This window comes from Barbus barbus (assembly GCF_936440315.1).
Source record: "Barbus barbus genome assembly, chromosome: 11".
In the NCBI taxonomy this organism is placed as follows: Eukaryota; Metazoa; Chordata; class Actinopteri; order Cypriniformes; family Cyprinidae; genus Barbus; species Barbus barbus.
Window position 1 is genome coordinate 22228481 of NC_136739.1, and position 25888 is coordinate 22254368.

At 36.6% G+C, this 25888-nt stretch overlaps 1 protein-coding gene across 6 annotated transcripts in view; it reads right to left on the reverse strand.

The window, feature by feature from the left end:
• The window catches only part of LOC306877330 (DDB1- and CUL4-associated factor 6-like), a 32757-nt gene extending 6869 nt beyond the window's left edge, over positions 1–25888 (reverse strand). For 2 of the 6 annotated variants that reach the window (XM_079429046.1, XM_079429045.1), the window contains exons 1-11: positions 25423–25888; positions 19273–19334; positions 15477–15569; positions 14665–14850; positions 14413–14526; positions 12937–13072; positions 12484–12695; positions 6751–6844; positions 5747–5863; positions 3580–3951; positions 451–510 (exon numbers count right to left, since the gene is read on the reverse strand). In XM_079429046.1, the coding sequence (XP_079285172.1) occupies positions 451–510; positions 3580–3951; positions 5747–5863; positions 6751–6844; positions 12484–12695; positions 12937–13072; positions 14413–14526; positions 14665–14850; positions 15477–15569; positions 19273–19334; positions 25423–25510 (1534 nt within the window). In that variant the 5' untranslated portion in view covers positions 25511–25888. Of the gene's footprint in view, positions 1–450; positions 511–2121; positions 2296–3579; positions 3952–5746; positions 5864–6750; positions 6845–12483; positions 12696–12936; positions 13073–14412; positions 14527–14664; positions 14851–15476; positions 15570–19272; positions 19335–25422 lie in introns of all 6 variants that reach the window. The other 4 variants (XM_079429048.1, XM_079429047.1, XM_079429043.1 and 1 more) reach the window with 3 other exon arrangements.

The following is a 25888-nucleotide window of genomic DNA, read 5'->3' on the forward strand; positions in this document are numbered from 1 at the left end:
CTGGGATGAAAGTTCTGTAATTACTAGTATGTTTCAGAATGTTTTTTTATAGCATAATAAATGCTTACTTCAAAAGGACATTAAAAAAAAGTGATATGACCCCTTTTGATGTTACAGGCCCACATCAGTCTCATAGAGGGTGAACTCATTAAGTAGAGAGTGAGGGGGAAAAAGTCATGTGTCCCTGTGTTCAGGACATTTTTTGAAAGATAAGCTTGATATGAACTCGGCCCCACAGGAGGGGAGAAAAAGTATGTCCATTGACTGAAAATGATTGACAGAAAGCCTCTGTATCTTTCTGAAGTTTCTGTTTACAGAGGCAGATCTGCAGAGTCTTCTTAAGATGACTGAAGACAAGAGCGGCTTCAATCAGAAATGTACAGAGCTCAGACGCAAGGGATTGAACAAAATTAGCAAAAGAAGAAAAAAAAAAAAGAGGAAAGGACGCACCCTGCTCCTCATCCAGAGTCATGGATCCAAGCTGTTTGTTTACCACAGATGAGGGAGAATCTGAAACAAAAATAAGATGTACTGAACAACTGAAACAACAACAGAGCCAGTACAAATATTTCAGTGCAGAACTAAATCCTCAGGAAACACACGGCAAAAAAACCTTCCCACAACAAACTGAAAAGCCACAAACTCTGTAAAGATGAGTCTAGGAGGCTTAATTCTGAGTTAAAATCACAAAACCAAGGGTTACAGATTGAGTAAGCGGTTCCTTAAAACACGTGAAATGACATCCAGGAGGTGAGCAAATACAAGAGCACAATTTATCAGGAACAAACTGATGCATAGCCTTCTTTTAATGCAGTATTCAGGCAGAATAAACAAGTCACACAGCAATCTGCAGTTCAGTGGGTCAAAATGATGGTGGTAGAAACGTTTATTCAGATGACAGACCACACTGGCAGTGCCTTGCAATGACAAAGCAACCAGAAATCACAAATTTTTGCAAAGAGTCTGCAAATTACCAGCAAGATGTGATGTCAGGATGTTGCTGAACTAATAGTGCAATGCTTTAAGCACAGAAAATACATTGCACACAGTAGGGTTATGGAATAAAATGAACTTTTCCTGAAGTGCCTGGCCTCAAAAAGCAACAAATATGTTCAGTTTGCCTCTAAACGCTTCATATGTCTCTACAATAATGAACACATCACACTCGCTGATAGCATTATGAAGTATTTTGCGGAATATTGCAAAGGGAAGTTCAACAAGAGAAGGTATGAAAAGAACAAGATAAACGTGGATCAATGTTCAAGGTTTAAAATGGAGATTAAAAAACTGCCAACATCAAACAGTACAAACCAAATTTATATGTAATTATGTGATTGCATTTCAGGTGAATCAATCAACAGATGGCAGTATATGCATGTTTGACATCTTGAGCTCTGTTCCAAGATCTAGTAAGCTACCTCACTTACTACTGACTACACAGGCAGCTAGCTTCTAAAGCCCTGTCCTAAATCAAGGTGCATTTGATGTGGACGCTTCTCCATAAAGTCAATTTGTCCAAATAGGGACACATTAAATAGTTTACAAGTGACAGTAAAGATTTTTGCATTGTTATCAAAATTCTATTTCAAATAAATGCTGTTCTTTTGAATAAATGTATCACATTTTCCACAAAAAAAATTAAAGCAGCACAACTGTTTTCAACGCTGATAATAATAATGTTTCTTGACCAAAATCAGCGTATTAGAATGATTTCTAAAGTATCATGTGAGACTGAAGTCTAGAGTATGAAGGCTACGTTAACTAGCGATTATATTTCATAATAATATATGTGTAATACTGTCTAATATATTGACCAAAGCAAAGTACATTACACGGCATCAAAACTTTGGGCTGCTTTTGGGTCAGGTGTGTATCTGTGATGTCTAAAAATGTCACCTAGGTGGGCAGCTCACTAGGTTTTGGAGCAGAACTCTGCTGTTGGTGAATGTGAGCGTGAATGACCAGCAGTTAGATGTGTGTGTGTCTGTGAGGCAGAGGGGAAGAGGAACACACTCCATAGCCAGAGGTGCAGCAGCAAACCAGGACAGCCATGAAACAGGCAGCCAGAGGGGTCAGGAGGTTAAAGGAGAGCAGGGATGCAGGCTGGGAGGAGATGGTAACCTGCAGGGGGGCCTGCGTCAGCAGCAGCAGCCTGTTGGGCTGAGCTCTCTGTGCTGGAGTTCGCAGGTACAGAAGGGACTGAGCGTCTGCCCTGTCCTGGGGGGTCAGACAGGAGAAGCAGCCTCTGCAAACGTCTACACACTAAACTTACCGGCAGCCTGCGATGACCATATTCTGACAGTGTGGGGTCAGAGGGAGAGAGAAGAGCAGGATGGAAAAATTGATGCAATGGGGAAAAAGAAGAGAGGCAAATCATAGATAAGGAGGAATGCTGGGTAAAAGAGCAAATTAAAGATTGAAGCTGTAGGCTGAGAGATGTCACACAAGACTGCAGGGTTTCATCATAAAAAAAAAGAAAAAAAAGCGTGCAATACTCTTACACGTCCACGCATGTTCTATAGGGGCATGAACAGAAACGCACACATAAAAATGCCTGCAATGGCACGAAGAGCAAAAAGGATATATATCATTCAATAAAAAGAAGACAAAAAGACTGCCTCTGTTTATGTGATTGTTGATTCCGGCACACAATGTTCAAAAAAATAATCCCCACCTAAAGACAACAAATCAGTCAACACGTAGGTCTTAAAAAAAGAAATTGCATAGAATTTGATGGTTGAAAGATTTATAGCAAGCAGACATGATAAATGTACCAATTATATAAATGGAATGAAATTGATTTGAAAGTTCATTATAAGCACATAGTCTTTATGGAGCAGACATGCACAAGAAAATTCTGATTACATTTGGAATATGATCATATGATCTGAATTAAGCTACTACTTTGGTTTTTACAAACAATTATATTGTAAAATTTTAACGTTTTAAAATTATATTGTAAAACGTTCTATTGTACTTAAAATTAAATAATTGTTTTATATTCAAATATATTTTTAAAATGTGATTTATTCCTGTGATGGCAAAACTGCAGCAGCCCTTTCTTCAGTCTTCAGTGTCACATGATCCTTCAGACATCATTCTAATATGCTAATATGATTTGGTGATCAGAAAACATTTCTTATTATGATTGTCTTATAATTGTTGAAAACAGCTGTGCTGTTCCGTTTCATATTCTTCTGGAAACTGAGATACATAGTTTTCAAGATTCTTTGATGAACAGAACATTAAAAAAAACATTTATTATACATAGAAACCTCTGTAATATTATAAATATATTCACTGTCACTTTTAATCAACTGATTGCATCCTTGCTGAATAAAGTACTAATTTATTTTAAACAAAATCTTACTGGCCTCAAACATTTGTATACAGAAGTATATGTGGACAAAAATCCCATTTTTAATAGCTGTGAAGCATGAAAAAATCTATTTTTAAATTAAAAGCTTAAACATAATACATGGACTTTAAATTGAACATTATGTGCATGTAAACATGGCCATTGTCTCAAATTAAAGACGAATGCACTCTTTAGTGTTTTGCCAACTGTGACCGACTTACCAGATAAAGTTGCCTCTCTAGATGGGGTGGGTGTGGCTGAAGGAGTGGATGTGGCCGAGGGAGTGGGCGTAACTTCATCCTGGCTCTTCTGCTCTGTGTCTGGGGAGGAGAGGAGCGAGGAGGAAGCAGCACTCTCCATTGAGGACGAGCTAGAGGGGGCAGGAGCTGTCACAGTGGAGGAGGAGCCTGAGGAGGAGGAGGAGATAGACTTGGGGAGAGGCTCTGCAGGTGCAGGAGGAGCAGCAGGTGTAGGTGGAGGATCAGAGGAGGGCGTCTCCACCTCCATCGCGCCTTCAGCTGAGACCTCAGTCGGCTCCTGTGCCTGAGTGTGTGTTTCTGAGGTTGCAGATGTTCCTGGTCGAGCGGCCGTACCTGGAGAAAAATCATCAAACCTTGAGTTTAATATTTAAGAGTAAATTTTTAATTCATGGAGTTTTTTTAATAGAGGAAATTTAATTCCACGATTCACACTCTTTCATGTGATACATGCTTCAATGCACCATTTTTTCATGTTTATTGACGAAGAGGATCAAAGTTGAAACCATTGAAACCTCCATTGTGCAATGTCAATGTAAGTCACATGGAAGAGCTTTTAAGGCCCTTATATGCTTCAAGCTAAATAGAAGAATGATCTGGTCTGATGTCATTGCATCAGGTCCAAAGAAAGATTATTTGGATTTCGAAACAGCTTGCCAAAGGTCCATGAAGATTTTTATATTATAACAATAGGAACGTGTGCTCTGGGGTTCTTTGACAGACTGAACAGAAGAAATCAACCAGAGAACATTTCCACATCAAAGTCAGACGCAAATCAAAACTTGTAAACAGAGCTGCTTTATTGTAAATTATTGAAGTTGTAATTCTAACTGAAAGCAACACTGACACAGTTCTTCATTTTTAATGCAGTAAAACTGCTTGCTTTCAAGCAATCTTTAAAAAGTTACATAAACGTGACTTTAGTGGGAAGTCGTGGCCTAATGGTTAGAGTCGGACTTGTAATCCAAAGGTTGCGGGTTCGAGTCTCCGGCCGGCAGGAATTGTAGGTGGGGGGAGTGAATGTGCAGCACTCTCTTCACCCTCAATACCACGACTGAGGTGCCCTTGAGCAAGGCACCGAACCCCCAACTGCTCCCCGGGCGCTGCAGCATAAAATGGCTGCCCACTGCTCCGGTGTGTGTTCACGGTGTGTGTGTGTTCACTGCTGTGTGTGTGCACTTTGGATGGGTTAAATGCAGAGCACGAATTCCGAGTATGGGTCACCATACTTGGATGAATGTCACTTCACTTCACTTCACTTCACTTGCCTCGACTGAAATGCCGAATTACAGAGCTTGCGCAAACATATCCACATCTCTGTTACCAGATGCTATTTTCTTATTGAGAGGTCAGTATTGTATGTTATGTTTGTTGTTATGTTCGCAAACAGTATACTATAGAAGCCCGTTTCTGCCACTGAATAAAAAAAAAAAAAAAAGGTAATTGTGAGTTATTATCTCACAATTCTGACTTTTTTTTCTTGCAATTGTAAGTTAACATCTTGCAATTCTGACTTTTTTTTTTCTAAGAATTGTCCTAAGTCAGATTTGTAAGATAAATTTGTAAAGACACATTTTTTTTCTCACAAATGCAAGTTTGTATCTCACAATTCTGACTTTTTTCTCAGAATTGTGGGACATATACTTGCAATTGCGAGTTGAATTGTGAGGGGGCAAAAAGACTGATATGTTCTCAGAATTGAGTTTATTTCTTGCAATTCTGAGAAAGAAAGTCAGAATTGAAATCTTACAATTCTGAGTTTTTTTCTCGCAACTGCGAGTTTATAATCACACGATACTGGCTTTATAAAAATGTGAATTCATATCACGCAATTCTGAGAAAATAAGAATTGCAAGTTTATCTCTCATAATTGTGAGAAAAAAGTCAGAATTGTGAGATGTAAACTCGCAATTGCAAGAAAAAAGTCAGAATTGTTAGAAAGTCGCAAGTACCTTTTTTTATTATTCAGTGGTGCAAATGGGCTTCCATAGTATACTGCTGCTTACATATTCGGAAATTCTTTCTGTCCCAAATAAAAGAACACAAAAAAAAAGAACTTTGAAAAGAACTCTGAAGGATATATCAGTATATTCATAGTGTTTATATTCAGTGTAGATCTGAGCTGTTTTACCTCTGGGTCGAGTTTGAGGACGTGTTCTGCTGGTCTGGGCCTCACTGGCCTCCTCAAACCAGCGTGACAACATGTCTGACATCCTCTGCATGAGCGATACATTTGGACTTTGCTCTCCTGCAAAAATAACAAACTTCTTCATGATCAACATCAAACCAGATCAGAACCTAAATCACTCCACTCACAGAAAGCAGAAGCACTGGAAGCCTGCTGTTCACATCAAGGGAAAGCTGCAATATGCCAGGAAGTGGTGAAATAAAGCAGTCTTTGGACTAAATCCCTGTGAAAAGCTAACAAGCTCCCTTTAGACAAACTAAGCTGTTGATATTGAAAGTCAGAGGTACTGAGGGAGATTAAAGATGTATTGAGAGACACTAGAGACTGCAGGCCTCAGATCGTTAAAAACATGGAGGAGAATGCCAGTGCGGACAACAGCTCTGTTCATGGCAGAGACAGCTGGAGCTGAAGTGGATGTGCAAATGAGTTGTGGTAAACAACTATGGTAGACAATGCCTTGATGCTTTAAAATTTTAATACAGTTTTAAAGTATAAAATACATTTTTGAAGGGGTGTGGCTAAGTAGAAAGTGCTAATAAATAAAATAAAATAAAACTACAATTTTGGATTAACTATGAAATGCTGCTAATAGGTATAATAAACAGTGTGGGATGGGTTAAACTTTTCAGGTCTTACAGAATTGATTAGTGATGGAGTTTAGCTAGACTAGGAAGTGCTGATTATCATAAGCTGCTTTATACAACATCTGTTAGTCCAAAATAAAATTTAAAAAATCTAAATCGATCAATGATTTGTGATTTCTGACTAGTACAAGAACACACATATCTGTGGATCTATTCCTGGTGCATTAATCTGAAGTCACCCAATAAGTGTGTTTGTAAACAGACCCCTCAGTGTTTATTCGCCTGTGTATATGTACCATCCGTGCTGCTGTGTGTTAAGTATTTGTGACACCGATAGAGCATGCATGCATGTTCTCATCTTACCATCACGCTCCCTCTCGCTCTCTGGCCGAGCGCGTGGCCCTGTATCCGACCAGTCGCCTCTCAGACGCAAGCGCTTGACCGGGGGCTGCCTCAGCTGTGGGAAGACACATCAACAAGCTGTCAGTCACAGTCAAAACCTCTCACACGCCCTAAAAATAACTCTCTACCCCGAGACTTGACATCACTTTAGAATCATCTAGTCCGGTACGTTTGCAGGAAGTATGACCAATACACATTTTAATGAGGGCAGATCTCATAATGGTAAGAGAGGGCTTGGCTACTGTAGAATGCAAAGTGAAACATAATTGCCATCATGGATTGAAACCAGAGGTGTCACAGGGGGTTCACCAATTATTACATCGTTTGATAAAAAGTAAAAGGAAAGTAAATAATGAGTTTTTGAGTTCTTATTTTGCGCTAAACTGTCCCTTTAAAAAGCAACACTCAATTTGAAACAATATGTATCAGGTGGTTTCTGCATTCAACAAAGGGTCATTGATCTGAAAAAAGTGAAAGACCTTGGGATGTTGTTGGGATGAACTATTGAGGCCAGTTTGCCACGTGCCTCACTCTCACTTTTACCATCTCAGTCAGTCAGGACACTATTTTGGGTGCTAGGGTGCATTAACAAGACAAGTACCGGCTCTAACACAGCCACATTAGACCAAACAAAGCACATCAGAGACCAATGCGTTCATTCTAAAAATAATCTAATAATGAGCACTGCAGATTCTCTCCACTTCACATGGAGGGATAAAATGAGCTATTCTTTTTTTACTTGGTTAAGAGGCTGGAAAGGACACATGCCTGTTAAGGTGCTTGTGGTTTAATGCAAAGTGGCATTTATTTTAAGAAAAACCTGCAGTACTCAGATTGGCTCTTTAAAAAAAAAAAGTAATATTTCAAATGTAAATTTGAATTCTTTATTGATTTAACCAGTAATTGTAGTACATTACTTCACAATACCTCCTCAGCAGGACCTTTTTTGTAATAGATGAGCCTCATTATAATGAATAGGCTATACTATATAGGTCCTAAGAAATATCTCTGTCTGGAGTTTGAATACCATACATACAAGTAAACCATACTAAGGCCCTCAACAATTTCACATTGCTCTAGCTCCACATTCACTGATTTCAAAAGAGTTGAGTAAACCTTGGTGTTGCAGCAAAGATTTATTGAAGTCAACAGGAGCTCCTTCACTCTCTCTGGCAGTCATTGTGCACTTGGTGCCTATTTCTGTCTCAGCTGTGGAGCTCTACATGTGTCTGCACCTCTATTTGGAAAGGAATTTGATCGCGGGGGATCCGGACACAGCTGATCACACCGTACAACAGCTGAAGGGACCAGAGCAGTGACCCAGCAAATTTCACCACTATAGTCCCGATACAGAAGGAGTTTGTAGACTAGTTTAAGGAGACTTCTGTTTAAGTATGCATGCAAAAGAAAATATACATATTTTTGATGTTTGACCAAATAAATAAGTAGAGTTGGGTATCGTTTGTGGTTTTTTCGATACCAGAGCCAAATCGATACTTTTAAAACCGTACCGGTGCCTAAACGGTGCCAGAAATCATGAAGCTTCAGGGATATGGACAAAGGCATTGCTATTGCTGTAACGGAGTAAACAGAAGATATTACCGTTTTGAATGATAAAATAAATACAATAAACACTCGACTACGACAATGTATAGAGTAAACTATTAATCTCACGTACCCATTAAGCACACTTCCATTTTTGAGATCAGAATATATTATCGCTAATATATTACTTCACAGGCATTACTGGCTTGTACTTTTACATTCATAATATTATAAATTGACAGTTTATTGCTGGTCTGTCGTTTTACAGTGCTGTAATTTTTAGATTTCATATTCATATGCACTACTATAAAAATCACCCAGCTTCAGTGTGACATCAATAAGAAAAAGTATAATTTTATAGATATTGTTTATAATAGTTGTTCATATTAAAATATGTATGAACTTAATACATGACCTAGACTATTTATTTAGCAAAATCCTGTCATTTTAATAAATATTACATTCAATTTATAAAAAATTGTTGCTGCTCCCATTAAGGTCAGAGTGCTCTCTTTAAGCTCTTCCACATTGAACGTCTATATAAATACTTCATAAACAGACTTTACGTTTTAACTGATGGTTGTCACTTTAAGATAAGTTAAACGATTGTCTATGGATTCTATCGACTCAAATCTGCAGACTGGCTCTGATCTTTGGTAACTATATCAACTTCTCCAGACTGTAAATATGTGGAAAATCAGGGCAAAAAATATGTAGTGTATTTCAGCCTTAAGAGACTATAAATGTTGAAATCAATTTAAAAAGAGGTTTATAATGAGGCTAGTTTCTGTGTTCATCCCCCTGAATTAAATGTTTTATTAGATTTTTGAATGTTACTTAGCTGAATGTGGACTAGTATAGATGACATTTCATTATGAATATATAACTGATTGACTTCAATGCCTTGTTGCTTGATTTTAGTGTTCTGTTTTTTTGTGATTGATTATATTTGTACAATTATTCTTTAAAAAAATGTCCTTACAATAAACAAGAATTTTTAATAAAAACATGATGGGAACAGAGGTGTGCTTAAAGGGTAACTGCCAGACTTTTTGAATTTAATGATGTATATCTTAATTGAAATGCTTTTCTCATTTAAAATAAGATTAAATATTTTTGTGTGAGAGATTAATGTTTTATTTTAACAACGTTTTGTACTGAAACCAATATCTTGTACACTAAAAATCTCTCAATGTAGATTTTGGTGAGCTTAATAGGTACGTTTACCCTAGTTTATCGGTGTTATTCAAGCCATCTCTGGTATTTTCATAATAATTAAGTATATTTATAATCCATTGCTAATCGATGTATGGAGTAGTGGTAGCTTAACTAGTTAATGGAAGGCTACCTGCTGTCGTCAGAGCAAGTGTAATTTCTGCATTCACTCCTCAGATGCTCTCATTTCCCGAGTTGTGCTTTTAAGTTGGAATGTGAAAACAGCACACTCGTGTTACTACGAAGATTTGTTGGACTTGTATTATTAGAGTTTTCCGAATTGAGTTCACGTGCATTTTCTCAGTCTGGAAATTATTTTTCACGTGCGGTGCCGGTGACGATGCTTCTTACGTCTGTTTCGGAGAAACAAAGGACAAATATTTCAATTGATCACTCAGGCATGGCACCAAAATGAGGTGCCTAAATCTGAGTTCTGATTCGGTTCTAGTACATACCGGTTACATAGGTACCGGTGCCATATTGGTTCTGGGTTTCAGTCCCAAACCCTATAAATAAGCATAAGAGAAAGAAACTTATTTTTAAATGAATCTGCATGGATGTTATGCTTCTCATGGATTGGCTGTGATTGTCTTCACTGGTATCAAAAATGTGATACATTGTGACAGATAATTGTTGCTAGAAACGTGTAGCACGCCCGGTTAGTACACGATGTAACAATCACAAAGCCTGTCTATCTTACTTTGCTTTTTCTCTCCCTTAAAGTTGCACTCAGTCATGCATCGCCTCATTTAAAAAGTTTTTTTTAAAGAATTGTGCTTTGAAAATATATTTAGGTTCATGTAATCATGCCGTGTTACTGTACAATTTCACTCACTGAATACATTTGTTACAACATCAATATGGTATTTAGATACAAAATTCCCTATTGCATATTTTTATTACCTGGCCAGAATAAGCCTTAACAAGGAAATATCTCTCAGCAGCGCAGCAAGCAGTGATCCACATCCTAAAAAAACCATAGCATCAATGTCGTTTGATCCATCCTCTCTGACATCCTCTACAAAACTAATTTCAAACTGCACCACTGAAATACAGTACTGCTGAGGATTATACAGAGTGCATGAGACAAGAACCCAGGGAACTTCAAAAGTATTTTATTTAGATTTTGCTTAAGGCATGAACAGACTAACAGGACACACTTGCCCCCAGACCAGTCGCTCTTGACTTTCAGATGTCTGGCTCCATTTCCATTAGGGCTGCACAAATGATGGAATTCAAATCGAAAGTAGGATATGGACTTATGCAATTAATAAACCACAAAAGGCTGCAATTTTATTACATGATACATAGTCTGAATACTTCAGAGTGAACAAGCAGCACTCTGGTGTCTGTAGTCAAGTAAATGCACTCAGAGGATGCATGGGTCTCATGCTTTCACATACTAGTACAGGTCACTTTAAAATTGTGCTTGTTTACCATGAAGATTCGCATTTTAAAATTTGCTAGGTATTTACCCATGTTCAGCCCTCAGGCCATCCAAGATGAAGATGAGTTTGTTCTTCATCAGAACAGATTTGGAGAAATTTAGCATTACATCACTCACTCACCAATGGATCCTCAGTGAATAGTTGTCGTCATAATGAGAGTCCAAACAGCTGATAAAAACATCACAATAATCCACACGACTCCAGTCCATCAATTAACACCTTGTGAAGTGAAAAGCTGTTTGTACGAAACAAATCTATCAGTTATACATTTTTCAATTTCAAACGAGTCCTCTATCCATAATATTTCCTTCTCTAGTGAAAAAGTTGTCTTGTCTGAATCAAGAGAGTAAAAAGGCACAGATGTTTAAAAGAAGAAGAAAAAAAAAAGAGCAGTCAAAAACAGGATTTTGATGAGAGAGGACAACAGGGAATGGACTTTTTCACTGGAAGAAGCATTATTATGGATTATGTACTGGTATTCCGCCGTCAATAGCCTAGTGGTTAGTGCGCCGACATATAACACAAAGTCACAGCGACCCGAGTTCGATTCCCATCCCTAGGTCCTTTGCCGATCCTGTCCCCCTCTCTCCACCCAATACTTTCCTGTCTGCACTCCACTGTCCTATCTAATAATAAAAAGGCATAAAATCCCCCCAAAAAATATATATAAAAAAATAAAAAATAAATAAATGGATTTATTTATTACAAACCCACGGCTTTTTGCCTCACAAGACTATATTGATGGACTGAAGTTGTTTTAATTACTTGTGGATTATTGTGATGTTTTTATCAGCTGTTTGGACATTCTGATGGCACCCATTCACTGCAGACGATCCAGTGATGTAATGATACATTTTTCCACATCTGTTGATCCAATGAAGAAACTTCATCTACATCTTCAATGGCCTGCAAATTGTAATTTTTAAGTGAACTTTTCCTTTAATTTGGCATGAAAACATTTGAATGCTTGGTATTTTCAGTGTGACACTGATATCACAAGAACTTCTGTGGCAATAGCTGTTACAGTCTTGTCAAGTGCTGTGTTGCAGATTCATGTGTTTTTCCTTTTTGTTGTACTCTCACAATGTGAAAATGATCTTGTGATCTGGTCATCTGATTTAATGAATTTCCCAAGAATTATTCCACTGGTCTACACTTGAATTCTCTCATTTCTCTACACAAATCCTCACTCACATCTTTCTCTGTCTAGATTTTGACAGGGTGCTTTAAATCTTTATTTTCTTCACTGCTAATCGCTATTAGCATCCTGTACTAATGGAATGTTTCTGAAGTAGGGAAATGCAATAAAGCAGATACTGTATTTTTTTTAACTATTTATCTAAATGACGTAAAGCAAAATCTCAATGTTCTAAACAAAATAATTGCAGTCAATGCGACCTCTGATCTGTCAACAAATTACCTCAGGTACACACTATAAGCTCAACTGTAAAAACAGCCAGTGAAAGTCCTCCTGATATCTGCTTACCTCCTCTCGCCGCTCTTCAGAAGGGCCCTTGAGCTCCCTGGCCTGGTCATCTTTGGGGTCAAACAGGTAGATGTAGTCAGAGGAGTAACTGACCAGCACTTCTTGTCCATCTTCACTGTAACACAGGGAGGTGACCCGGCAGGATTTGGTGGACAGGTGGGCTGGGACAAAACGTACACACATGCCAGTTGTCCCTCTGCCCATGTAGTTACCTAGTGAAACAGAAAATCTGTATTAGGAAAATTTGAAAAAGTCATTAAAAAATTTGGGCTTCTTTCTAAAAAAGGAACAGAATGCTTCATACAGTTCTGAGAGTTTATATAAAATAATATAATAATATATAGATCTTTAATATAAAAGATCATTAAATCACGTGGCACATATTTGTTCCACCGTGAACCTGATACACAGAAGAGCAAAAGGCTGAAATGCTGAGCATGAATCATTTCTTACCCGTAGCTCTTGTTCCCAGCATTCTTCTGTCATAGATCCTCACTGAGCTATCTGAACAGCCCACAGCAAGATAGTAGGGGACCAGGGGGCAAATGGATATTGAGGTAGCAGCTCTCCGGCAATTAATCAAAATGTCCTGATAAGGGACAGCAGAGAAAAAGAGAAAATGGGGAATGACATAGAGAGGAATAAATATGTGGATAGTAACTTATCAATCAGGAAAACTTTAATAAACATTACTGAATCAAACACAAAGGTCAAATGGAAAGAATAATGCTGTTTTTTTAGATACATGATTGATTGCCAGTATTGTTTGGAATATAATCAATAATGTACACTAATGTTTAAAAGGGTAATAATTTTTTAAGAAGTCTCTTGTGCTTGCCAAGGCTGTGTTTGTTTGATCTAAAGTACAATAAAAACTGTTTAAATATAATAATTTAAAAAGAACTGTTTTCTGTTTTAATAATTATTCAAGGGTAATTTATTTATTTGATGGCAAAGCTGAATTTTCATCAGCCATTACTCCAGTTTTCTGAGTTTTATTATTCTTCAGAAATAAATCTAATATGATTTCTGGTGCTCTTTTTGGTGCTTAAGAAACATTTATTATTATCACTATTGAAAACAGATTTTGCTGAATAATTTTGTGGAAACTGATATATTTTCTCAGGATTGTTTGATAAAAGTTTAAAAGAACAGCATTTATTTAAAACATACATCTTTGTACATTATAACATTATATATATTTATAAATGTAACATTATAAATAGTTTATACTATGACTTTCAATCACTGAATGCATCCTTGATAAATAAAAAAATATTTATTTTTTCTTTTAAAAAAAGATATAAATGTTACAGCATGAGATCAGTAATGGTATAAGTATATACTGTTATGAGTATAAAAAAATTCTAGGTTCTCAAGGACCCCTTGAAGTATCTTCACAAATAATAAAGGTTAAAAACCTTGCCATTAGACAACAAAAAATCCAACCAAATGACATTTATTTGATTTATTTATTATGAATTCATTCAAAATTCTGCTCCACATGTATTGTGTATATTAAACCTATTCAACAGCCGAAGCCCTGCCACTGGCAGAACCCAAGCAGAGATCCAAACAGCACTTATAAGCAGTGTGCTTGTTGTCTCTACCTCACACAAAAATGCCTTCTGATAGCAACAGAAAGCAATTGTGCCCTCAGGCTACCAGCATCCTCACCGCACACACTCTGTGGGTTGAAAAATCAAGGTTGGATGCTGCTTCCTCAAAAATTATGTCTGAGGTGCAGTTTCTGCATCAGCGCTATTCACCAGCTGTAATGGTGAGGCTGAAGGGTGTGGGAGGGGAGCCTGATCTCAGATCAGTACAGCAGCTCCTCCCCAGAGCACTACCAAAAAGAAACATGCTGAGCTTTTGGGTATACAGTGTTTGATGATGTATGTATCTACTACATATTCAAAACCTTCTTACATCTTTACAGTCCTCTTTTGTGCAGCTCGTCTTCATCCGCAAGTCAAACCACCTCACTGTACCGTCTTCTCCACAGGACAAGAATGTATATGGGTCATTTGGCACCGTCATTATCTGTAGACAGAAACAGAAAGAGAAAAATATGAGACATTAACCTCCACCTGCAAACAAAGACATGGCTGACAGAAATATTACCAATCCCTCTTTGTGGCTTTTATTCCTTCTCACTGCACTCTTCACATAACATTGTACCTCATAAGCAGTGCCATAGTGGCAGGTGAACTGGCACTGCCTGTTGATTTCTTGGCTCTTCTCTGTGTGTGTGTAGAAAATGATGCCATCTCCTGAGCAGGACACAATCTGTTGATCATTAGTGTGGGGCATGAACTTTGCGCTGAAGATGTTGGCCCGGTGTCCTGAACGAATAGTCGTCTTGACCTAAAGACAAAAGTACAGTATGTTCATTTTAACTTAACTGAACAAAAAACAACAACAAAAAGGCCACTTATTTGCACAGGGTTGGTTTAATCAAGCTTGAACATTTTAGAATGATCAGAATTCAATGCATCAACATTTTTAGATTATTTTCTAGAAATTACTGGCAAATATTGATGGATACAGATGACAATTATTTTCCTGTTATGGCCTATAACTAATAAATGAATTATATAAAAAAAAATTCTGTATTCTATAGAATTTATTTTAAATGGTATTTTATCTAAACAAATTAAAAAAATAAAGCACTGTAAACTTAAAATCAATATTTTAAAAAAAGACAGCATGAAAAAAATACATTTAACAGTTAAGCTATTTAATTCTGACTTAGTTCTTAAAGATTAACTTTATATGAGTATTAAAGGTCATCTATACATGTATGTAAATTAGACTAAATTATATCCAATATCCACCGATACCGATAATTAAAAAATTCAAATACATTCCAATAATAACATGTGCACCAGAAATTAAAAATAATCCAATATTTTAAGACAATACCTACATTAGCACACAATACTAAAATAAAATACAGTTTTATATATATATAATTTGTGTCATTATCTTACCTTTCTGTTGTAAGGGTTTGTGATAACCAAGTTAGTGTCATCAGAACCTGATAAGATGTATTCTCCTGTCTCATTCCAGGATATGGTGTTAACCTTTAAAGAAACAAATACCAGCTAATATAAACAACAATGTTGATTATTCTTAAAACAAAAGGCTAATTTCTTCTGTTCAATAAACTGTGCCACAATTTTGCATAGCTCCATTAATTTATTTAAAGCTGCAGTCTGTAACTTTTTTGGTTAAAAATGATCCGAAATCAATTTTTGAGCGATTACTTAACCAGCCAGTGTTCAAAACTATGGCCTTACTTTAGCCCGAGTCACAACGGTTAGCTTATAATAATGTTTTCTAATTTAAGTGGTACGGGTAGGTTTTCTCGGGAAACTCAAGCATGGCATTGCGTCATTACGTCACGTCTGTAAACATAAAGAAGTTGTCCCGGCTACTAGGCTATGGCATGTGAGGATCCTGCTGGTGGCAGATAGTTTATAGCCTTTTCTCACAGCAGCTAGAATAATTAAATGTATCATTTTGATGGTAGATTGTAATCCAGAAAGGATTATGTGTTTATGAAACACATGTGAATGAAATTAAATTATATTCCAGTTTTAAAAGCTTCTGATTACAGATAGCCTGGAATTACACAAGATTTGTTTTTTTTAAAGAAAACCAGTTGGAAGGGAGCATAGTTTGCTTTTTGGGTTAAAATAATTTATTAATATGAAATTTGAATGGCATGACAATTAGATTAGACTGTACAGAAATTGAAATCTACACGCTAATACACATAGTCATGCAATGCTGATGTTGTTAACATGAATAATTTGAGAATAAAGTACAACAATAATACTTTGTACGGTTTGATGTGACATGAACTAACCGATCTTTAGATTTAATCACCATTGGTAGCGCGATTTATGGTAATGCTTTTTTCCTCAGTTGGGCAGAACAAACGTGGCAGACTTCTTTCTTACTTGTTCAGATGACAATATATGGTGAAAATTATTATTTGGGTCATATTTCCAAGACTTAGGCTAGAATCTGCGATTGCGAAGTACAGTAAACATCCACATCGGTGCGGTGACTGACAGACCGACACACATACTCCTCAAAACATTAGATTCATCCGTGCTGAAGCCGTGCCGACTCACAACCCCACACAAGGAAGAAAATTCCGCAAGCAGCTGCAATTCCAGGTTTTCAAACAGAGATGGCGACAAAGAGGCAAAACTTACGGACTGCTGCTTTAAAGAAATAGCTCACCAGAATGAAACACTCTGTCATTATAGATACAAAACCCACAAAATTTCTACTCCAATTCGTTTAAACATTGAAATGGTGGCTGTCATAAAAATATTATGGATTTATTAAAGCATAAATTAAACATTGAAGAACAGTAACAATTTTAATTAATATATTATATGGTGCATATAGCAAAATGCTCCTCTCTAGAGTTCATTTCTCTACCTAACTAAGTTTATGGTCACCGAATATGTTTTTTTCTGAGGTAAATATGACGTTACGTGATTTAATGTTTACAAGCTGTTACATTGACATCTTTCCACTGTTGAAACATTAATTGAGCAATTACATGAGACAGGATACGGATTTCGGTAAGTTTAGTCTTTCTTTTATCATACCTTCAGACATTCAGGATTTAAGAATCGATATTGTTTCGTAAAAATGAGAAACGGTTAAAATTGAGAAATTGATATTTTTTACCCAGCCCTAACTACTGATATAATCATTCTTTTAACCATCACATAAAATCCTGTTTTAAGGTTGTAGAGTTGAAATGGACTGAGGTAGTGTGTGCTGCCTGTGCCTTTAAGAGCAAGTGATCAATATTTCATTAACTCAAGGCTGATACACGCTTTTCCTCCTCTTTCTAGAGCAGCTCAAACCTCATCACACAGGGTCCATTTCCTTTGACCTCTGCCTTTCTAAAATAACATCACTGGGAGGGATTAAGCATTTATGTCGCATTTTGCTCTTACGCTTTTCACTCTACGGCTCTGCTTTTTGTAGTGGGGAGATGGAAATAGATTGTGTTAGATGTAGTAAGATGCATTGCATGTTAAAAAAACTAGTGTTGAAAGCCTGAACTGTGTTATTAGTGAACAGGGAGTTTGTTTAAATTAGACTAAAATGGAACCCCAAATTTCAGGTGATAAAAGACACCTATCTCTTCTTGCAGTTAAAAATGCACAGCAGGTTTTCTGTGCATTTGTTCTGATTTTTCACATCAACTAACACAACTCAAAAAGAGTGAAAGAGGAAGGCCATCAGAATAAACAAACGGTTTATAAACTGCATCTGTTAGCAATTTCCATAAATAGGAATAGCTTTTATAAAGCTATAAAGGAACAAATTCCATGTTCTTTTTAGGGATAGAATTAAATATTTATGTAAAGGCAGTTTATAGTCAAACACATACTTTTCATTAATTTATGGGAATATAAATCAACATTTAGCCCCTACAAAGTGAATCAACAATCTAGATGCTAGGGTATCTATCTAGATGCTACATCTGCAACCTTTTACTAGCAACCCAATTACACATTCTGTTATTATTATTGGGGAAGTCGTGGCCTAATGGTTAGAGAGTCGGACTCATAACCTAAAGTTTGCGAGTTCGAGTCTCAGGTCCGGCAGGGATTGTAGGTGGGGGGAGTGAATGTACAGCGCTCTCTCACCATCAATACATCGACTGAGGTGCCCTTGAGCAAGGCACCGAACCCCCAACTGCTCCCCAGGCGGCGCAGCATTGGCTGCCCACTGCTTATATGCTTACCAAAGCTGCATTTATTTGAGCAAGAATGGAGTAAAAACAGTAATATTGTGAAATTTTGTTACAATTTAAAATGATTTTAAAATAAATAAAATAGAGAAAGGATTTTTCTCAGATTTTTCTAATATGCTGTTTTGCTGCTCAAGAAACATTCTTAGAAACTGTGATTGTTTCTATATCTTGATAAACAGCAATGTCAAAATTATGGCATTTATTTGAAATAAAATATATTATGTATGATATGTATTATAAAAATCTACTTTAATGTGCATTTTTGTATTAATTAAGTATTAATCAATTTGTTTAAAAAAATCTTACTGACCCCAACTTTTTGAATGATAGTTTATCAGAATAAATAATAAATACAGCCAGATGGTGTAATTATGGCATCTACCAGCGGGGGCTTTACAAAGGTCATGTGTTGTATCTGCATATTGTGATCAGCCCTTGGTAGACCATATTAAATGTACTGCAATTTTTTTCCTGCTGTGTTTCTACCCATCTTTAGGTCACAAATGCTCACAAAGGTCACTTAATTATTACTAACATATTCAGTATGAAGGATGTTACCAGACTATAGCAAAATACAAAGTCATTTTCACTGACACAAACAAATTGAAACCTGCCTGTTAACGGATATATTGGAGTGTTTATTTGCGAGGCTTGCAATTAAAGTAGAGTGCATGGCTTCGTCGGATGTCCCAGTAGTAAAGCACTGACAAAATGATGTCCCCAATGGCTGCCTGGCACCTATCAGGCTTTGAGTTTAAAATCACTGACAGATAAAGAACAGGAGCCACTGATAAGTGGGTAGAAAGAGACACACACACACACAATACTTACACAAAATAGAAGCACATTGATTCCCTTGAGACAATATAACCCAGACAGGCACATTTATCAAGGAAAAAAAATAATCTACATAAAAAGACTGCTGGGGGGCAAGAGCATCAGACACAATGAGAGACTTCATTACAGGTGAAACAAAGACTTGAAAGACTTACGCATCCATCGTGCACACTGAGAACAGCTTCGAGTTTCAGTCGTTGCACAAACTCTCTTCTGCCTATAAAGAAAAAAACATTATACATTTTACTGTGACAGTTTTTACACCCAAGGTCATTTGCATTGTCTGTTAATTTACAGAAGAGAATAAGAACAGTATTTAATCAGTTAAATACAGATTAAACCGTATTTTATCCCACATTCAATTCAGTTCTTTAAAACTGTCATCTCTGTGCCACTGCCATCACCAAATATAACTGCACAACTGACTGTTTCCAAACAGGTTTCTCCCCATCTTCTAGTATGATGTTTTTTAAAGGAATTAATACTTTTTAATTAAGAAGAAAATTTAGATGTGACTGTAAATGCTTCTTATAATTCTTACAAAAAAAAGATTTCAAATAAATGTCGTAAAATTCCTTTAAAAAGGTATCACAGCTTCTACACAAATATTAAGCAGCACAACTGTTTTCAATATTGATAATAATAAGCACCAAATTAAGACATTAGAATGATTTCTGAAGGATCATGTGACACTGAAGACTGGATTAATGGATGCTGAAAGTTGGTTCTTGTTTTGTTTTTTGCTTGTCCAATCTCTTATAAATTACCTCAGATTTATTTGACATGCAAATACTGTGATTTAGAACCCAACAATACTGGTGCTTTACAACTACAATACCAAGTCACATTCAATGCTGTTTGCATTAAGAAACATTAATAGCATTTGTTTCTATTCCTGACAAGCAGATATCTGTGTGTGGCTGGTAAAAGACAGATCTTTCCATGGCTGTATTTTCAGCCTGTGTAATAAGGAGCTACAAATAGCAAGTGACAAACTTAGGTCAACCATTTTCAATGGTGCGAGCCTGGAGAACAGCAGTAGCCTGAGATGACACTGCTCTATGCACTGATGGTACAACCTCACAGAGCATGGTCTGCCAAGAAAACAAAAGAAGAAATTCATGCTAAACTCTGAATTTTGACTGGGTTAGAATTTGTAAACTAGAAGTTGTTTACATTTGTAAGAATGTAGGTTAAATTCCACTCTCAATCCATTCACAATCACAAATGCATAAAACAGAGAAACTCCTTGTTTTTTGGCTGATATGTTTCTAACCGATGGCATTGGCAGGCTTTATAACATGAACAAGAGCCGAGCTAAATATAGAACACTCTGAACTATATGCTATCATCACTATCTGAATGTGAGATCCAGAGTAAAACAGCTCACAGACAGCAAAGACTAAACATATTGGCACAATCCATTAATCACATAGAATTCCGCATTTAATTCTTAGGGTACAGAGAAGAAATTAGCTGGTATTGTCTAAAATACATATTTGGGTCAGACTAGGTGGATTCTATTACATAAGCGTGCTTTGAAGTCGGCCAAGACTGGCTGACACTTCTCTCAGGTCTCTCAGCTCAAGTGTTACGTTGCAGAGGGCTACATAACTGAGCTACAAATTCACCATTTGGGTTAAAATTTGGTGATTTGCATGAAAATGACTTTTAAAGATCAGATCATGTCAGATTCTCTTCACTGTCAAGCCATGAGCACAATTTCTATTTATTCATATAAAGCATAATATTAAGATTATGGAGGTACATAGTAATACTGAGTGAAAATGCATCTCCTCTCCTAGATAAAGTGAAAACGCTGTTATTTCAAACCCTCACAGGTATTTTTATGCTGTTTTTTAGAGCCTAACAGCTTCTGTCTCTCTTCGTTATCATTGTACAGAAAAGCACAGTATGGACATTCCAGTAAATAACTCATTTTGTGTTCTACTGAAGAAATTAAATACAGGTTTTGAACAATGTAAGAGTCAGTAAATGACAGAATTATATTTATTTATTTTGTGTGTGTGTGTGTGAGACCTATGAACTTTTTTGGAAACATTTTACAATCCCGATATGGTAATATACTGAGGATCTCCATCAAAAAATAAATAAGATCTAAAATTTATATTTAATTTCTTTAATTATTTAATCAGAGACAATACACATTAATAATACATAAATATCTACGCAAAATGTGCCAGATTTAGCCAGGTAGCTAAATGTCATTGGCAGTCCCAGTCCTACACAGCAATAAATCAAATATATCTGCAAACCATATGTACTTAACATTGAAAATCATTTTCTCACTTTGTTGCCCAAAAGATCTGTGCTGACATTCAATGAATGCATACACCAATTTGCATATTTACTGTAAAATGTAAAAACACAAACCTATTAATATCTCATGACATGTAGTTCCTTATACTTTTACACACTGCTACTTAAACTATATTGTTCTTAATTGTCAGAACGTTTTTTGAAAATCTTTTTTCTAGGCACTATACAGTTCATTAGGCCTACAACTTATAAATGGTTCATTTTTATATGCCACATCATGTTTGCTTATATATTTTGGAAAATAACCTTTTGCACAAAGGACTCGTGAAGGATTGATAGCATTAAACTATAGTAACATTTGTGACATTTTCTGTGGGGTCTATTTCACTTTTGAAATAATATCCAATTGTGCATATTTAATAAGAGGCATCATTTGCATATTTTAAAAGTTTAAATAGGTAAAATAATAAGGCAGAAAAGGAAGGAGAATACTGTAGCCAATTCAACTGTAGTACTTCCCAGAGGTGGAAAGAGAACGAAAATATTTTACTCAAGTAAAAGTACCATTACCTTGATGAAATTTGACTTAAGTACAAGTAAAAGTACCAGTCTAAAACTCTACTCAAGTAAAAGTAAAAAGTAGCTCATTTAAAATTTACTCAGAGTAAAAATTACTTATTTACATTTTAACAGTGGGAGGGAGGCAAAAATGTGATAGGCCAAGGGTGTCAAACTCAGTTCCCGGAGGGCCACAGCCCTACAACAGTATAGATATAACCCTAACTAAAAACATCTGATCCAGCTATCTAATCATTTAGGCTTATTTGAAAACTACATGGTATGTGTGTTGGAGCAGGGTTGGAACTAAACTCTGCAGGGCTGCGGCCCTCCAGTTTGACACCCCTGGCATAGGCCTATAAATCTCAAACTAGTTGTTTTTAATTAAAGGAATCAGTTATTTAGAATAATAAGACATTTGGGCTGTTACCAGGCAAATTAAATCAGTATAAACAAAATTCATCTTTGCAGTGCAGAGGAAACACAGAAGCTTCATCTGAAGTGGCATTCAGACGTATTTACACACTGTTTAATGCAGGACATGAATGCATTTAGCCTGCACTTACAAACACACAAATAATGTTTTGATATATAAGACATAAAATGTTTACTTCTAATATGAAATTATATATAAAAAAAAAATCAAAAGATACTTTAAATACGAAATTAAAACCGCCAGTAGGTGTCACCAAGTCACTGTTAATAAGTGAGTCATTGCGACTGAACCGAATCATTTAAACAGTTGATTCATTCAGGAACGAAACACTGTCATGTTGCTCAGAGATGCAAAACAGTGCTGTGGCTGTGTTTGGAATTATTTTTGTTGTCGAAATAGAGCAAAAACAGGTAATATGGTGTCTAAAACGCGTCTCTTAATTAATTTCTTGATTATTGAACTGTTGTAAAAAAAAATCTATATGCAATCATGCTGATTTTTGGAGAAAAACGGCACTCTTCGTGTGATATTTATTTATGATATACATTTTCTGCACCTATATCTTCAATTTTGTGATATTGAACAATATCAATTTTGTGATATAGAACAATTACGATATTATCGCAGACGATATCGCACACCCTGCACCACTGTCTTTTTGGCTAATTTGTGCAAAAAACTTTTGCTAAACTGCCAAAGCTTCATTTTAACCACCAATGCAATGATGCAAGTATTTACCTTACCTCTACATGCTTGCAAAGGGGTGATGTTGAGATTTTATAAGCTGCTAGTTTGATCTCCCTAGGCAAACACAGCTTACATTGCATCATAGTGCATAAACATGGCCAGGGGTTGACTTCATTTCCTTTGAGTTCAACTTCAGCAGAATACGACGGGGTTTGGTTTTCAGCTGGGTCTGCACCGCCAACACCTGTCTTGTTCGTCAGCATCTTTCTTGTGATTTTAGTGCCAGTTTGTTCTCCTGCCCATTACAGGTACATCTCAAAAAATTAGAATATAATTTTCATCATCATATTCATTTTTTCTTTTATAATTTATTTCAAAAAGTAAAACTTTCATATATTTTAGATTCATTACATGTAAAGTAAAACATTTCAAAGGTTTTTTTTGTTTTAATTTTGAGATTAGAGCTTACAGCTCATGAAAGTCAAAAATCAGTATCTCAAAATATAAAAATATTTACATTTGAGTTTCATTTAATGACCATCCCTACAGTATAAATTCCGGGTATCTCTTGTTCTTTGAAACCACGGTAATGGGGAACACTGCTAACTTGGCAAAGGTCCAGAAGACGAACATTGATGCCCTCCACAAAGAGGGTAAGTCACAGAGGGTCATTACTGAAAGGTGTGGCTGTTTACAGAGTGCTGTATCAAAGCATATTAAATGCAAAATTGACTGGAAGGAAGAATTTGGGTAGGAAAAGGTGCACAAGCAACAGGGATGACCACAAGCTTGAGAATCCTGTCAAGCAAAGCTGATTCAAACACTTGTGAGAGCTTCACAAGGAGTGGACTGAAGCTGGAGTCAGTGCATCAAGAGTCACCAAGCTCAGGAAAAGCTCATCTTCAGGAAAAGGGCTACCAAGCCACTTCTGAACCAGAGACAACGTCAGAAGCGTCTTACCTGGGCTGTGGAGAAAAAGATCTGGACTGTTGCTCAGTGGTCCAAAGTCCTCTCTTCAGATGAAAGTAAATTTTGCATTTCATTTGGAAATCAAGGTCCCAGAGTCTGGAGGAAGAGTGGAGAGGCACAGAATCCATGTTGCTTGAAGTCCAGTGTGAAGTTTCCACAGTCAGTGATGATTTGGGCTGCCATGTCATCTGCTCGTGTTAGTCCACTGTGTTTTCTGAAGTCCACAGTCAACGCAGCCATCTACCAGGAAATTTTAGAGCACTTCATGCTTCCTTCAGCTGACAAGCTTTATGGAGATGCTGATTTCATTTTCCAGCAGGACTTGACACCTGCCCACACTGCCAAAGGTACCAAAAGCTGGTTCAGTGACCATGGTGTTATTGTGCTTGATTGGCCAGCAAACTCTGGAGTATTGTAGAATCTGGGGTATTGTCAAGAGGAAGATGAGAGACACCAGACCCAACAATGCAGATGACCTGAAGGCCGCTATCAAAGAAACCTGCGCTTCCATTACACCTGAGCAGTGCCACAGGCTGATTGCCTCCATGCCACGCCGCATTGATGCAGTAATTAAAGCAAAAGGAGGCCCAACCAAGTTTTGAGTGCATAGAAATGAACATACTTTTCAGAAGCCTGACATTTCTGTTTAAAATATCCTTTTTTTATTGATCTTATGTAATATTCTAATTTTCTGAGACACTGAATTATGGGTTTTCATTATCTGTAAGCCACAATCATCAAAATTTCAAGAAATAAAGGCTTAAAATGTTTCACTCCATGTGTAATGAATCTATATAATATATGGGTTTCACTTTCTGAAATGAGTGACAAAAAATATTGACCTTTTTCATGATATTCTAATTTTTTGAGATGTACCTGTATATACTGCAGTAGTTTCCAGGGAGTGATTTTTTCTTTTTTTTACTCTGTTTTTAATGTGTTTTAAAATATAGCGAAGTACAATACTTCAAAATATACTTAAGTAAAAGTAAAATTACAGATTTAAAAAAAATACTTTAAAAAGTAGAAGTACACAAAAAAGCTACTCAATTATAGTAACGCGAGTAAATGTAATTCGTTACTTTCCACCTCTGGTACAATCTAAAAATCAACACAACGCAATTTAGCACAGAGCTCTTCCCAGACACATAGCTGGACATTTCAGTTTTTTCTGTATTGAAATATAACCAATAAAACCGATAACATGTCATTCTTAAAACAGATCAGCATTAGAGTAACAGGTCAGATGATCTTTAACCAGTGTCCCTGTCCTGTGTACAAGCTCAAATGACAGCTGTCACCTAGAAAGTCTTGGTCAACAAGTCTCCCAGCTGATTTCAAGTGCAATGGTATTATATTGATTGTGGTTCCTTACCTAAATAATTTGTCCTGACCGCATATGGATCTGTGCATCCAATAGTGCGTTTTCGTACATCCCAAATGAGGTTGCCAGAGCAGGACATGGTGTTTAAACCTCTAATGTTGAGACATGCATGGATGAAAAGGGGAGAGCAGACGCTTTTCTAGTGTGTTTGTCTTCCTCTTCAGTGGCGTTTGATTATTGTTGTTTCCCTTTACGGCGCCTAATAGTCGCTATAAGTTCATCGACAACTGATACTGGACGAATGAGAAAATATTACTCCTCGATATCAACACCCCCGCGGCGATCCTTTTCCAACACTTTGTGCATGATTGCTTTGAGGTGTAGTAAAAATATTGCGCTTCTTGTTTGGCTATCCGCTTTAGCCTCTGCTGCTCTTGTACGTCAAATCCATCTCGAGCCCAAAGCCAATGGAAGCGCGAGACGCGCTGTGTGTTGACTGTAATGTGTGCGTCGCTCT